The sequence below is a fragment of the Somniosus microcephalus genome, chromosome 1 (genome assembly GCF_052327205.1).
Source record: "Somniosus microcephalus isolate GS21.2 chromosome 1, FLI_Smic_1.0, whole genome shotgun sequence".
Lineage (NCBI taxonomy): Eukaryota > Metazoa > Chordata > Chondrichthyes > Squaliformes > Somniosidae > Somniosus > Somniosus microcephalus.
In genome coordinates this window covers 462,514,552-462,529,446 of record NC_140987.1, presented here as the reverse complement: position 1 = coordinate 462,529,446, position 14,895 = coordinate 462,514,552, and the positions used below count along the sequence as shown (strand labels likewise).

General features: G+C 55.9%; 1 protein-coding gene across 3 annotated transcripts in view; it reads left to right on the top strand.

The window, feature by feature from the left end:
• Positions 1 to 13,940, top strand: part of ints6l (integrator complex subunit 6 like) — a 263,802-nt gene extending 249,862 nt beyond the window's left edge. For all 3 annotated transcript variants that reach the window (XM_086002385.1, XM_086002375.1, XM_086002380.1), the window contains 3 exons: positions 1,545 to 1,955; positions 9,141 to 9,234; positions 13,102 to 13,940. In XM_086002385.1, the coding sequence (XP_085858511.1) occupies positions 1,545 to 1,955; positions 9,141 to 9,234; positions 13,102 to 13,201 (605 nt within the window). In that variant the 3' untranslated portion in view covers positions 13,202 to 13,940. The remainder of the gene's footprint in view (positions 1 to 1,544; positions 1,956 to 9,140; positions 9,235 to 13,101) is intronic.
• Positions 13,941 to 14,895: the final 955 nt, after the last annotated feature.

Sequence of the window (14,895 nt, the reverse complement as noted above, 5' to 3'; positions counted from 1 at the left end):
CTCCCAACGCTCAGCGTATGGCAAGGCCATGGCATCTGATCCTGGTGTATCGCCAGGTTTGCCAGTCCTGGTTGAAACCAGCAACAGTCAAAGTTGCAGAATGATGGCCATCATGTTCTGTGTTGTTTGTGTCGCTGAAATTGTGACACCTACGAATTGTCCAATGTTTGGAAATTCTGAGTGAAAAGGTGATGCATTTGCTGCTGTGTTGAGTTACACTGTTAGGATGGAGCCGTTTCAGTTAGACATTGCAAGGTTTTTCTACAGATTTATTTGTGATTTTTCTTCTCGAATGATTTTCAGAAGGGCGGGGGAAAGGGGGGAGGGCGGGGGGAAGGAGAGGGCGGTGGTGTGGGAGGGAGAGGGGAGGGCGGGGGGAAGTGCGGGGTGGTGAGGGGGAGGGAGAGGGCGGGGGAGAGGGCAAGTGCAGGGGGGGAGGGGGAGGACGAGTGCGGGGAGGGGGCGGGTGGGGGGGAGGAGAGGGGAGGGCGAGTGCTAGGGAGGGGAGGGGGAGGGCAGGTGTGGGGGAGGGGAGTGCGAGGGGAGGGAGGGTGCGGGGGTGGGTGCGGAGGGAGGGGGAGGGCAAGCGCGGGGGAGGGCGAGTGGTGCGGGGGTGGGGGGGGGAGTGCAGGGGGAGTCGGTGTGAGGAGACCAGTCGTGCTGTAGAGCAGCATGTTGTGTTGGTCACTCGCTGCCTCGTGTTAACAGAGCGCCACAGCCCCAACATTCTGCCCCTCTGGCGAAGGGAGGGGTTTCGGGTGTGGGAGCAGTGCAGAGGCCTGAAGAGCGAAGCTTTGATTAGGGTGAGGAAATGGTAGGAAGATGGATGTTTCTGCCTCAGCCCTTCCTGACATTGGTGCATTGCTTTTTAAAATAGTGGTGTTATAAAAATATTAATTTATATCTTCGCTGTATATATCTTTGTCCTGATTTTCCAATATTTAAGTCTGTGCCAATTGCTTACTACATAACAAGAATTAGGAGCAGGAGTCGGCCACACGGCCCCTCGAGCCAGCTCCGCCATTCAATAAGATCATGGCTGATCTTCGACCTCAACTCTACTTTCCCACCCGATCCCCATATCCCTTGATTCCCTTAGTATCCAGAAATCTGTTGATCTCAGCCTTGAATATACCCAATGACTGGAATCCTCTACCCCAGAGGGCTGTGGATGCTCAAAGATTCACAGCCCTCTGAGTGAAGAAATTTCTCCTCATCTCAGTCCTAAATGGCCGACCCCTTATTCTGAGACTGTGACCCCTGGTTCTAGACTCCCCAGCCAGGGGGAAACATCCTCCCTGCATCTACCCTGTCAAACCCTGTAAGAATTTTATATGTTGCAATGAGATCACCTCTCATTCTTCTAAACTCTAGAGAATATAGGCCTAGTCTCCTCAATCTCTTCTCCATCCTGCGCTCCCAGTCGGGAGTAGCATTTCAGGTAATGGCCTGGGGTTTTCTGTTCATTAATGAATAAGTTATTTACAACTGCTTTACTAATTGCTGAAATTGTTCAATGGCCTTTATTTTACCTTCCCGTTTAGATACAAATAGCGTTCCCTTGGTAGATGTGAGTGCAGAGAAGAAGATGGATGACTGTCAACCATCGGAAAAAGCAGCCGAGGACGTAGTGGTAACGTCTCCATCAGAGGGACCTGCATCGACGTCCGCTCACACTGCAGCGGAGACCCTGCTGCCCAGTGACTTTCAGGCCATCCCAGAGCTCAATCATGTGGCTGAGGATGTCCTTGATCATAAACTTGAGACAGATGTGGTTATGAGAGACTCATTGGAGAGCCCATCTGAGACTGATGATGAATCAGAGGTGGCAGGAGAAAGCAATCCGGGTATATCCTTGGCCATCTCTGACACAGTGGAAGTTCAGCCAGTATTGGAGGGGAACAATACAGAACTCAGGATCAAAGTCATGAAGGAGATTCGCAAGCCAGGGAGAAGTAAGTATCTCTTTCCAGCCGCTCATAAAGCTATGTACAGAACTCGGGGGCACAGTTTCAGAGTAAGGGGTCTTCCATTTAAAACTGAGATGAGGAGGAATTTCTTCTCTGAGGGTCGTAAACCTGTGGAATTCTCTGCCCCAGAGAGCCGTGGAGGCTGGGTCATTGAATATATTTAAGGTGGAGATGGACAGGTTTTTGAATGATAAGGGAGTGATGGGTTATGGGAATGGAGCTGAGCCCAAGATCAGATCAACCATGATCTCATTAAATGGCGGAGCGGGCTTGAGGGGCCAAATGGCCGACTCCTGCTCCTATTTCTTATGTAGAAGGGCGGCCAGCTGTTCTAAAATCTGTTAACTAACATTGCTTGCTTCTGTGCATTCCAAGAGAGCTTTTGGTGTGTTGAGGGAAAGGTTTTAACAGGATATTACACAATGCATGAAGGCAGTCAGCCCAAGCAGGAGGTTCACTCCATCAAATTCGTTTCAAGATAACGGGATCAAAATAAGTATGAGCTGTATATTTAAAGCTTCGCATCTGTAGGACAAACATTGATTGAAGCATGTGGAAAACTCTACACAGTAAAAAAAAATGGTATCCTGGGAAATGTGAACCAATCAAAACCCATTGTAATATTGCAGTGTCTCTGGGTACTCGTCTCCAGCACAGCACCTTCCCGCTGGCCAGGCTGGGTTTGCTTCAACCTCTGCTTCCCATTCCTCATCATTTTATTCTCCACTCGTTGGCACGTTTCCCTTATTTCCAGCTGGGCTGGTTCAAACTGCCGGGCCCCGGCTCCCCCCACCCCCCCATTCAGCCCCGTCTCCCACCGCCCTCCGTGCTTCACTCCCCCATTCAGCCCCGTCTCCCACCGCCCTCCGTGCTTCACTCCCCCATTCAGCCCCGTCTCCCACCACCCTCCGTGCTTCACTCCCCCATTCAGCCCCGTCTCCCACCGCCCTCCGTGCTTCACTCCCCCATTCAGCCCCGTCTCCCACCGCCCTCCGTGCTTCACCCCCCACCCCCCCATTCAGCCCCGTCTCCCACCGCCCTCCGTGCTTCACTCCCCACCCCCCCATTCAGCCCCGTCTCCCACCGCCCTCCGTGCTTCACTCCCCCATTCAGCCCCGTCTCCCACCGCCCTCCGTGCTTCACTCCCCCATTCAGCCCCGTCTCCCACCGCCCTCCGTGCTTCACTCCCCCATTCAGCCCCGTCTCCCACCGCCCTCCGTGCTTCACTCCCCACCCCCCCATTCAGCCCCGTCTCCCACCGCCCTCCGTGCTTCACTCCCCCATTCAGCCCCGTCTCCCACCGCCCTCCGTGCTTCACTCCCCCATTCAGCCCCGTCTCCCACCGCCCTCCGTGCTTCACCCCCCACCCCCCCCATTCAGCCCCGTCTCCCACCGCCCTCCGTGCTTTACCCCCCCCCACCCCCCCATTCAGCCCCGTCTCCCACCGCCCTCCGTGCTTCACTCCCCCATTCAGCCCCGTCTCCCACCGCCCTCCGTGCTTTACCCCCCCCACCCCCCCATTCAGCCCCGTCTCCCACCGCCCTCCGTGCTTCACTCCCCCATTCAGCCCCGTCTCCCACCACCCTCCGTGCTTTACCCCCCCACCCCCCCATTCAGCCCCGCCTCCCACCACCCTCCGTGCTTCACCCCCCCATTCAGCCCCGTCTCCCACCACCCTCCGTGCTTCACCCCCCCACCCCCCCATTCAGCCCCGTCTCCCACCACCCTCCGTGCTTCACTCCCCACCCCCCCATTCAGCCCCGTCTCCCACCGCCCTCCGTGCTTCACTCCCCCATTCAGCCCCATCTCCCACCGCCCTCCGTGCTTCACCCCCCACTCCCCCATTCAGCCCCGTCTCCCACCACCCTCCGTGCTTCACCCCCCACTCCCCCATTCAGCCCCGTCTCCCACCACCCTCCGTGCTTTACCCCCCCACCCCCCCATTCAGCCCCGTCTCCCACCACCCTTCGTGCTTCACCCCCCACTCCCCCATTCAGCCCCGGCTCCCACCACCCTCTGTGCTTCACCCCCCACCCCCCCCATTCAGCCCCGTCTCCCACCACCCTCCGTGCTTCACCCCCCCATTCAGCCCCGTCTCCCACCACCCTCCGTGCTTCACCCCCCCACCCCCCCATTCAGCCCCGTCTCCCACCACCCTCCGTGCTTCACTCCCCACCCCCCCATTCAGCCCCGTCTCCCACCGCCCTCCGTGCTTCACTCCCCCATTCAGCCCCGTCTCCCACCGCCCTCCGTGCTTCACCCCCCACTCCCCCATTCAGCCCCGTCTCCCACCACCCTCCGTGCTTTACCCCCCCCCCACTCCCCCATTCAGCCCCGTCTCCCACCACCCTCCGTGCTTCACCCCCCACTCCCCCATTCAGCCCCGTCTCCCACCACCCTCCGTGCTTTACCCCCCCCCCACCCCCCCATTCAGCCCCGGCTCCCTCCGCCCTCCGTGCTTCACCCCCCACCCCCCCCATTCAGCCCCGTCTCCCACCGCCCTCCGTGCTTCACCCCCCACCCCCCCCATTCAGCCCCGTCTCCCACTGCCCTCCGTGCTTTACCCCCCCCACCCCCCCATTCAGCCCCGTCTCCCACTGCCCTCCGTGCTTTACCCCCCCACCCCCCCATTCAGCCCCGTCTCCCACTGCCCTCCGTGCTTCACCCCCCACCCCCTCATTCAATGCCAGCTCCCACTGCCCTCTTCCTGTGTGATGTTAGCTTTTTAATTGAAGTTCTCTAAAGCCTAGAAATTCAGTTGTTTGCGCCACCCGCTAGCGCCTTAGGAGGAGAAGTGGGGCGCTAAGCGGCTAGCGCCCGGGCGCGGCGCGATCTGCGCCTCTCGCGAAATTCAGTTAAGATTTAGTGGCGGTGCAAAACCTTTGCGCGCGCTCAGCTGCGTGCACAGATCCTGACGTCATTTCATGGTGCAACGTCCTTTGTGCGCCCCGAACCGGAAATTCAGTGGCGCCGGCCTATTGTGCGCCTGGTGCCCCCCGCGACTGGTAGAGGGGAACGGTTCCCAGTCGCTGCGGGGGGCGCTAATTAACGGGGACTCCTCCTGCAGTATAAATGGCAGCCATTTTGCTCCACTCCTTCTTTGTGAGAGACGGATATTTGGAGAGAGACAAAGGTAGAGAGCTTTCTGGTTTGGCTCAACACTCGCACAGGTACTTGTGACTTCAGGCCACAGCTTTTGCACTTGTCTTTAACTTCAGTGTCATAGCCTTGATTGGAAACATATAATGGGGGCTGCAATGGGTGGAAACGTTGGGCTTCTCCATTGCATTCAAAGGGCTCAGAGACACCGTGAGAGAGTGCCAGTCATGGCCAGACGGAGAAGGGCCAACAGGCGTCGGCAAAGGAGGCCTTACCCACCCAGGGTATACCGCCAGCAGTTCTCATATCTGAACATGTCTGACGAGCAGTGTGTTCGGAGGCTGCGATTCAGAAGGGCTGTGGTCACAAATCTGCCACCTGCTTCACGGAGATCTGCAGCCACAGCTGAGGAGCAGGACGTCTCTGTCGGTGGCAGTGAAGGTGACGGTGGCTCTCAACTTCTATGCCACCAGCTCCTTCCAATCTGCTACTGGGGACATTGCCAACATCTCCCAGTTCACGGTACATTGCTGCATCCGCCAGGTGACCAATGCCCTTTTCAGAAGGAGACGTCAGTTCATCTCCTTCCCCATGACCGTGGACAAGTAGCAAGAGCGTGCAATGGGCTTTGCCGTATTAGCGGGCTTCCCCATGGTGCAGGGCGCCATTGACTGCCGCATGTGGCTTTGCGGGCACCTCTAGAGAATGCTGAGGATTACCGCAACCGGAAGGGCTACCATTCGCTCAACGTGCAGTTGGTGTGTGACCACAGGCAGCTCATCCTAGCTGTCAATGCCCGCTTTCCAGGCAGCAGCCACGATGCCTTCATCCTGCGTCAGACTTCTGTGGCAGACATGTTCCAGGCCCAGCCTCACCCACGAGGATGGCTTCTCGGGGACAAAGGCTATCCATTGTGCACCTGGCTGATGACCCCGCTCCGTGTGCCCAGCACCCCTGCTGAAGAGGGATACAACGATAGCCATCAAGCAACCAGGAACATCATCGAACAAACAATCGGCGTCCTGAAGCAACAGTTCCGCTGTCTGGATCATTCCGGGGGAGCCCTACAGTACTCGCCTGAGCGAGTCTCCCATTTCGTTGTCGTGTGCTGCATGCTGCACAACCTGGCTATCCGCAGGACTCAGCCACTGCCAGCAGACATTGGAGCACCAGCAGAGGAGGAGGAGGAGGAAGAGGACCAGCACGGGAGGGAGGCAGAAAGTGCAAGGGCCGCCCGTCGGTGGCTTATTGCAACTCGGTTCTAGGCCCCCTCTCAGGGAATGGCTTGTGCCAATGGCAGAAGATGAATGTAGCCGCTCCACAAGCCCTCAGCCGAGCAGGGCAACCAGGACTTCCAAAAGAAAACATGGACAGTGCGATTTAAGAATTTTTTTTACTGTGATACCTCTGTGCCCTTCCCACATGACAAACTAATGGAGAGAAACCCCCCCCAAAAACACAAATACACCAGTCTCGGCCTTTATAAATAAAACAGATATACCAGTCTCGACCTTTAAATATAAAACAAATATACCAGTCTCGGCCTTTAAATATAAAACAAATATACCAGACTCGGCCTTTAATTATAAAAGAAATATACCAGTCTCGACCTTTATATCTAAAACAAATACAGCAGTCTCGGCCTTTATAAATAAAACAAAACATTTGGCCACACCTTCTACTTTTTCCACTGCGAGGGTGATCCGTCTCGCTTCCGTGACTGGCCCCTACCCGCCCTGCAGCTCCTCCTCAATGGAACCCCAGTGGCTGCAGCAAGGCTGGGGGAAGGCTGCTGAGGGTCAGATGGTGAGACGGCAGATGCCCTTGGGGGTCAGCCTGGACCAGCTCTGGACCTGGAGAGGCCGGCTGCTGACTGCTCCAACTCTGCTTGGGCGGCATCAGTCTGTCCAACGGCTGGTGGCAGCTGCAATGGAGGAGTGACAGTGTTGGCTGCAGGAATGCTGCCAACCTGACAGATCACAGGCACTCCCTGGTCGGCTGATACATTGGCACTCGCACGGGCCAGCACTGCAGCATGCGCAGCAATCTGCTGAAGCACAGACTGCTGGGCTGCTGCGGCGCGGCGAGTGCCCCGGCGATGCCTGGCTGATCCAGCGAGGGTGGCAGCAGTTAGTGCCCGTGTGGCCCTGGTCTGTGTCTGCATGAAACCAGCCAGTGAATGCACGGCACGACTGAGCACTTGGTTAGAAGCCGCCTGTGATGCAGCGAAGTCCTGCTGACTCCTAGCCTGTGCTGCCGTGAAGTCCTGCAGACTCCTGGCCTGTGCTGCCCCGAATTCCTGCACACTCCTTGCCAGTGACTCTATGGAGTCAGGCATCCTTGCCACTGCAGCCATGAGCTCAGCGTGCCTGCGCTCAGCCTGGGCGCCCATTTCCGCTAGGAGCTGCACCTCCTCTGCGCTCACCGTAGCAGGACTGGAGGCCGCACTCACCCTCCGGGGAGAAGGCCACTGAGCTTCCCCACCCCTCCCGCGTTGCTGCAGCCCGCTGGTCCCCGGAGCTTCACTCTCCTCCGACCCTTCCCCCCCCCCCCTGCTCCCCTCCAGGGAAGACGTGTCACCATCATGGCATGGGCTGCCTCGGCTGAGGGTGTCCCTGATGGGCCGGCTTCCTCTTCCTCCTCCTCTATGTCTGACTCGGACACAGTGCCAGCTTGAGGGGCCGCCTCCTCACCTGGCGAGTCACCATCTGAAAGCAGGGAGGCACAAGAGTTGGTTTAGAGTGAGGACAGGGCGGCAGCGAGGGAGGCATGAGTGCTGCTGTGTACTGCATTGGTTCGATAGTGGCAAAGGATGCTGGTGTGAGGCGCAAGTGGAAAGAGAGAGGTCAAAAAGGTGATGACCTTACCATTGGTGCCCAGAACAGGGTCAGCATCTCCAGTGGCGACGGGGCCACTCAGCCGGCCTGCCATGATCCGCTCCACTCGCTGCTCGAAGTCGCTCAGCTGTTTCAGGTCAGGACGGCCTCCCCCGGTCTGTCGCTGCTGTCTTCTGTTATGCGCCAGCTTGCCCTGCAAGAGAAAGGACGGCCTCTAAGTACAGTGCCAAGCCCTGATCTTGCCCGCACTGCCTCCCATGGTTGAATAGCCCTGACCGTGTCAAGCCCTGATCTCGCCTGCACTGCCTCCCATGGTCGAATAGCCCTGACAGTGTCAAGCCCTGACCTCGCCTGCACTGCCTCCTATGGTCGAATAGCCCTGACAGTGTCTAAAAGTCCTGAATGTGCAAGTGTTTTTCATGACAGTCCCATAGCTGCTGGATGAGGGCTGGCCATTAGGGCTTTCAGGCCCCTTTGGCCATAAAGTGAGGTGCACATGCAGGGATGAGGAGGATACTGGAAAGGGTACTCACCCTGACAACCCGAGTGAGGTCATTGAATTTTTTCTGGCATTGGGTTGGTGTCCTGCCAACCACGCTGTTGGACGTGACCCTGTTTGCCACCTCCCTCCATGCTTTCCGATATTCGGCGGGCAGCGGCCTCCTGCCACCCTCAGGGAAGAGGATATGGCGCCTGCGGTCCACTGCGCCAACCAGCAGCTTCAGGTCACCCTCGCCGAAGCGCTGCGCTCTCTCCCTGGCCTTCTCCATTCTCCTGGGCGTGGAGCAGTTCCAGAAGCAGTGTTCAGGCCTTGCCTTAGGGCTGCAGTGTGCAGGGCGTGGCAGCCAAACAATTCCACCCTCCCCCTTTAAGTGCTGACCGGCGCCTGACTGTCTACCCTCAATGAGCAACTCGCTGCACCTGCGCTGCGCACGCCTTCGGTGTTTGCGCCCCGGATCGCCGGCTTAGCGCCTAATGATAGTCGTGCATCGCCTGCTTTAGCGCAGCAGCAACCTCTTGGGGCGATGCAACTGAATATCGGCGAAGGTGGCGCTAAGTTGCGCCGGGCGCAAAAGTTAGCGAACGCCATGCTGTAGCGCCCCAAACGTGGCTATATTGAATTTCTAGGCCTAAGACTCTGGCTGGAAATTTGTTAAATCTTTAAGTTTTTAATTCTCACAGAAAAGCATCTGTGCTTCATTTTGCAAAGTCGTTGACTTTTCTTTCATTTCAGATTATGACAGACTCTTCAGGTTACTGGAGGACATACAAGGTCCTTTAGAAATTCAGAGGAATTTCATTCAGAATACGATCAAAGAAGCTGCCAGGTATGTGCTTACTTATCTATGAGGCCCACATCGACTGAGGCAGTGATACCTGTAACTTAAATTGCCAGCCACTCTTTGCCTATGCAACAACAGTGACTGCACCTCTGAAGTAATTTATTCTGCGGGAAGCCCTTTGGGATGTTTCTGAGGGATACGATGAGTAATGTAAATATAAGTTTGAATGATTACAAAATGCCAGATTTAATGGGTAGTAATCGCAATCCCCTTTCAGTGCGAGGTAGTGATCAGGGCAATAGTTTCTTTTGTCTAGCCCAAAGCAGAAATGTCCCACCTGTGGGAATCAGATTCAGAATTCACAAGCCTCAAACAGTTCCCCTGCAGGATAATGGGATTGTAGAAAGCAGTTGATTTGGGTCAGTTCACACCTTTTAAAAGGGAACTGGATGGAGAGCAACCTGGGAGCACCATTAGCACACGGACCAGTGTTGAAGGAAGGCCCATCGCCACCTCGGGGAAACTAGAGATGGGCAATAAATGGGACCTTGCCATCAACACCCACGCCCTGGGAACTGAGGATTATCGAGATAGTAACAGCGCTGCTTGATGACTTTTTCAGGGCAGTAGCTTAGTGGGTTGGAAATTGGCGCAGGCTTGTTTTGGGGACTGAAGTGGTCGGATCGTGCACCCTAACCAGGGAGCCCAAGGCCGGCCCAGAATTGGGCCTGGCGCCTCAGTAACATTATTTGTCGCGCCTCCATAGGCTGATCGCCCCATTCAAGATCATCAATGGTGGGACTGAAAGGTTAAGTCACTGGGAAGGGGAGGGGGGGTGCGATGATCGGGGGATGGCAGAGACTGGCTGGTAAGTCCCCGGGGAAGGGAGGGGGGCGATCAGGGGTTGGGGTGTGTGGCCAAGACTGGAAGGTAATTCCCTGGGGGGGGGGGGGCAAGCGCGGGACGGACCTTGCCTTTGTGGGGCCGGCTGATTGCTGGGCAAGCGCGGGACGGACCTTGCCTTTGTGGGGCCGGCTGATTGCTGGGAAAGCGCGGGACAGACCTTGCCTTTGTGGGGCTGGCTGATTGCTGGGAAAGCGCGGGACGGACCTTGCCTTTGTGGGGCCGGCTGATTGCTGGGAAAGCGCGGGACAGACCTTGCCTTTGTGGGGCCGGCTGATTGCTGGGAAAGCGCGGGACAGACCTTGCCTTTGTGGGGCCGGCTGATTGCTGGGAAAGCGCGGGACGGACCTTGCCTTTGTGGGGCCGGCTGATTGCTGGGCAAGCGCGGGACGGACCTTGCCTTTGTGGGGCCGGCTGATTGCTGGGAAAGCGCGGGACAGACCTTGCCTTTGTGGGGCCGGCTGATTGCTGGGAAAGCGCGGGACGGACCTTGCCTTTGTGGGGCCGGCTGATTGCTGGGAAAGCGCGGGACGGACCTTGCCTTTGTGGGGCCGGCTGATTGCTGGGAAAGCGCGGGACAGACCTTGCCTTTGTGGGGCTGGCTGATTGCTGGGAAAGCGCGGGACGGACCTTGCCTTTGTGGGGCCGGCTGATTGCTGGGAAAGCGCGGGACAGACCTTGCCTTTGTGGGGCCGGCTGATTGCTGGGAAAGCGCGGGACAGACCTTGCCTTTGTGGGGCCGGCTGATTGCTGGGAAAGCGCGGGACGGACCTTGCCTTTGTGGGGCCGGCTGATTGCTGGGCAAGCGCGGGACGGACCTTGCCTTTGTGGGGCCGGCTGATTGCTGGGAAAGCGCGGGACAGACCTTGCCTTTGTGGGGCCGGCTGATTGCTGGGAAAGCGCGGGACGGACCTTGCCTTTGTGGGGCCGGCTGATTGCTGGGAAAGCGCGGGACGGACCTTGCCTTTGTGGGGCCGGCTGATTGCTGGGAAAGTGCGGGACGGACCTTGCCTTTGTGGGGCCGGCTGATTGCTGGGAAAGCGCGGGACGGACCTTGCCTTTGTGGGGCCGGCTGATTGCTGGGAAAGCGCGGGACAGACCTTGCCTTTGTGGGGCCGGCTGATTGCTGGGAAAGCGCGGGACAGACCTTGCCTTTGTGGGGCCGGCTGATTGCTGGGAAAGCACGGGACGGACCTTGCCTTTGTGGGGCCGGCTGATTGCTGGGAAAGCGCGGGACAGACCTTGCCTTTGTGGGGCCGGCTGATTGCTGGGAAAGCGCGGGACAGACCTTGCCTTTGTGGGGCCGGCTGATTGCTGGGAAAGCGCGGGATGGACCTTGCCTTTGAGGGGCCGGCTGATTGCTGGGAAAGCGCGGGACGGACCTTGCCTTTGTGGGGCCGGCTGATTGCTGGGAAAGCGCGGGATGGACCTTGCCTTTGTGGGGCCGGCTGATTGCTGGGAAAGCGCGGGACAGACCTTGCCTTTGTGGGGCCGGCTGATTGCTGGGAAAGCGCGGGATGGACCTTGCCTTTGTGGGGCTGGCTGATTGCTGGGAAAGCGCGGGACAGACCTTGCCTTTGTGGGGCCGGCTGATTGCTGGGAAAGTGCGGGACAGACCTTGCCTTTGTGGGGCCGGCTGATTGCTGGGAAAGCGCGGGACGGACCTTGCCTTGGTGGGGCCGGCTGATTGCTGGGAAAGCGCGGGACGGACCTTGCCTTTGTGGGGCCGGCTGATTGCTGGGAAAGCGCGGGACGGACCTTGCCTTTGTGGGGCCGGCTGATTGCTGGGAAAGCGCGGGACAGACCTTGCCTTTGTGGGGCTGGCTGATTGCTGGGAAAGCGCGGGACGGACCTTGCCTTTGTGGGGCCGGCTGATTGCTGGGAAAGCGCGGGACAGACCTTGCCTTTGTGGGGCCGGCTGATTGCTGGGAAAGCGCGGGATGGACCTTGCCTTTGTGGGGCTGGCTGATTGCTGGGAAAGCGCGGGACAGACCTTGCCTTTGTGGGGCCGGCTGATTGCTGGGAAAGCGCGGGACAGACCTTGCCTTTGTGGGGCTGGCTGATTGCTGGGAAAGCGCAGGACAGACCTTGCCTTTGTGGGGCCGGCTGATTGCTGGGAAAGCGCGGAACGGACCTTGCCTTTGTGGGGCTGGCTGATTGCTGGGAAAGCGCGGGACGGACCTTGCCTTTGTGGGGCCGGCTGATTGCTGGGAAAGCGCGGGACGGACCTTGCCTTTGTGGGGCTGGCTGATTGCTGGGAAAGCGCGGGACAGACCTTGCCTTTGTGGGGCTGGCTGATTGCTGGGAAAGTGCGGGACGGACCTTGCCTTTGTGGGGCCGGCTGATTGCTGGGAAAGCGCGGGACAGACCTTGCCTTTGTGGGGCTGGCTGATTGCTGGGAAAGCGCGGGACGGACCTTGCCTTTGTGGGGCTGGCTGATTGCTGGGAAAGTGCGGGACGGACCTTGCCTTTGTGGGGCTGGCTGATTGCTGGGAAAGCGCGGGACGGACCTTGCCTTTGTGGGGCTGGCTGATTGCTGGGAAAGTGCGGGACGGACCTTGCCTTTGTGGGGCCGGCTGATTGCTGGGAAAGCGCGGGACAGACCTTGCCTTTGTGGGGCCGGCTGATTGCTGGGTCACATCCAGTCCGGCTCCGCTCCACCTAATTTCCCTGAGGACTCTAACACGGACTAGGCCCCTCATTAGCATATGCAAGTAGCCGAATGCCTGCTTTAGGCGGCTGGTCCGGGTGCCTGATAAATGACCTGACCCGACGCAACATCGGGTCAGGCAACCTTGGAGCGCTGGGCATTGATCCACATTACACCCGGTTTATGCCGGTAATGAGGTCATCTTTCCACCCCAGTGACTTTAAAGTAACGAGGAATGGGGAGAGAGAGAGAGAGAGTCCATGATAGTGACTGTGGCTGGAGTGGGACTGATGGGCCCAATGGCCTCTTCTTGCTATGGATTTTATGTTCTAATTCTGGCTGTTCATTTTGTCCCCCAGGTTTAAAAGACGAGTGTTAATCCAGCAACTAGAAAGACTACTCGAAGATGTTATTTCAAGGTCTCTGTCAGAACAGATCAACCATGTCAACAGCAGATAGTCTAACTGGCAGACTGTGGACCAGGAATGAGCTTCCCTGTCAATATGTGTACAGCGCATGAACCGCTCATAACTTGCTCGCTTTAACCATCCTGTCACCCCAGTGGCATTAGCTTCTATCAGAAGAGCATCTTGGGACGGCACTACTGTCGCAGGGCTTGTGGAACAGAAGCCCTGTTGGATTGGTTGAAGAATTTTGCCAATACTGTGAGCGGCCCTTGCTCTTGGAGAGGGATGTGGTGAGCTTCAAAGGCAGGAGGAAGAGTCGGATGATGCCCACAATCCTCCACCTAGCTGCCCTTGTTCGGCCTGTTATTGTGGAAGCTTTTGCCTGGGGGGTTATGTTTCTCCATAGTTCAGATACGGTGCCATTTTTTTTGGCACACGAACCAGGCACTGGGGGAGAAAACTAAACATTAAATATGGGGAGGAAACCATCTACCTCAGACTCACTTTACTGTTTTGTCTGCAGACTTGTTGAAAGTTCACTTGTGGCCGGTTGCTCCCTAGCTGAGTTCCAGCCCGAGAGGAGGACGCTGTCTTGCTGAGTTGACTTTACACAATGTGCTTTGGAAGCACTGAAGTGGATACAGAGCATATTGACCTTTTTATTGTTCATACAAGAGGAATTATTTTTGGACCGTATTGTTACAAAATAAAACACCAAATTGTCATATTTTAAAGTGTGAAGTAACTTTTGTAACTCTTATCTATTGAAAATAAATACAGTTTATCATGGAGTTTTTATTTACATGTGAAAATATGTATCTAACACATTTTTCGATGGCACTTTACACCATTGTAAGACTTTCCTTTTAATCCAGTTGATAACTAACAGTCGGTTTAAAATGGCTTTCAATTATTGTGGCATTTAAAAAAAAAATCCTTTAGGGGCAAAAAAAACCCTTTTTAGTTTGAATATCCGAAGTTTTGAATGCTGAAATTTTCGAAAGTCTGATGCCTTGCGTAAATCTGTAAGAGTGATCGATACTGAATACCTTTTAAAACGTGTTGTAGCACACTTTACTGAATGCATGACCTTGTACCTTGAGAACCTTTCCTGCTGGACATGTGTTGTCCGATATCCGTGGCTGTACATTTCAAACAAAGAGTAACTTCCTGGATTTCTTTGCTGGTTAAAACATTTTAGACCAAAATATATTTTAATTGTATTTTTTTTTTAAATCACAAAACAAATGTAATTTGAATGTACAGATTATTTTTAGTACTATATATAAGCTGTAGGTCTGGTCACATTTATAATATTGTGTGCATTTTTGGGTAATGTACCTTCAAATTTACTTTGATGCATAGGAGAAAGTTCAGAGAAGACCCACTCGGACATTCAAGAACTCCAGATTCAAATTTAGGAAGAGACACTTACTTTCATTGGCGTGGACAAGATCAGGCAATGGATGTGATCCCAGTTTGCAAATGATGGGTAATGGTTAATGCAGGTTATTTTAACCTTAGACTGCGATCTCTGAGTGAGGGGGCATGGATACAGAATTAATCAGCTAAAAGTCAGGTCAAATATTTGAAAGAATGTTCCTCCCCTTACACACAAAGTACTTGGAGGATGTTCAGGTAACATGCAGAAGGTGCTGGATAAATATCTGTTTAAAGGACAGGATTCATGGTTATAAGGACATAAAAAGATGTTGGTGAGATGTGTTAGAGCGAGCTGCCCAACCC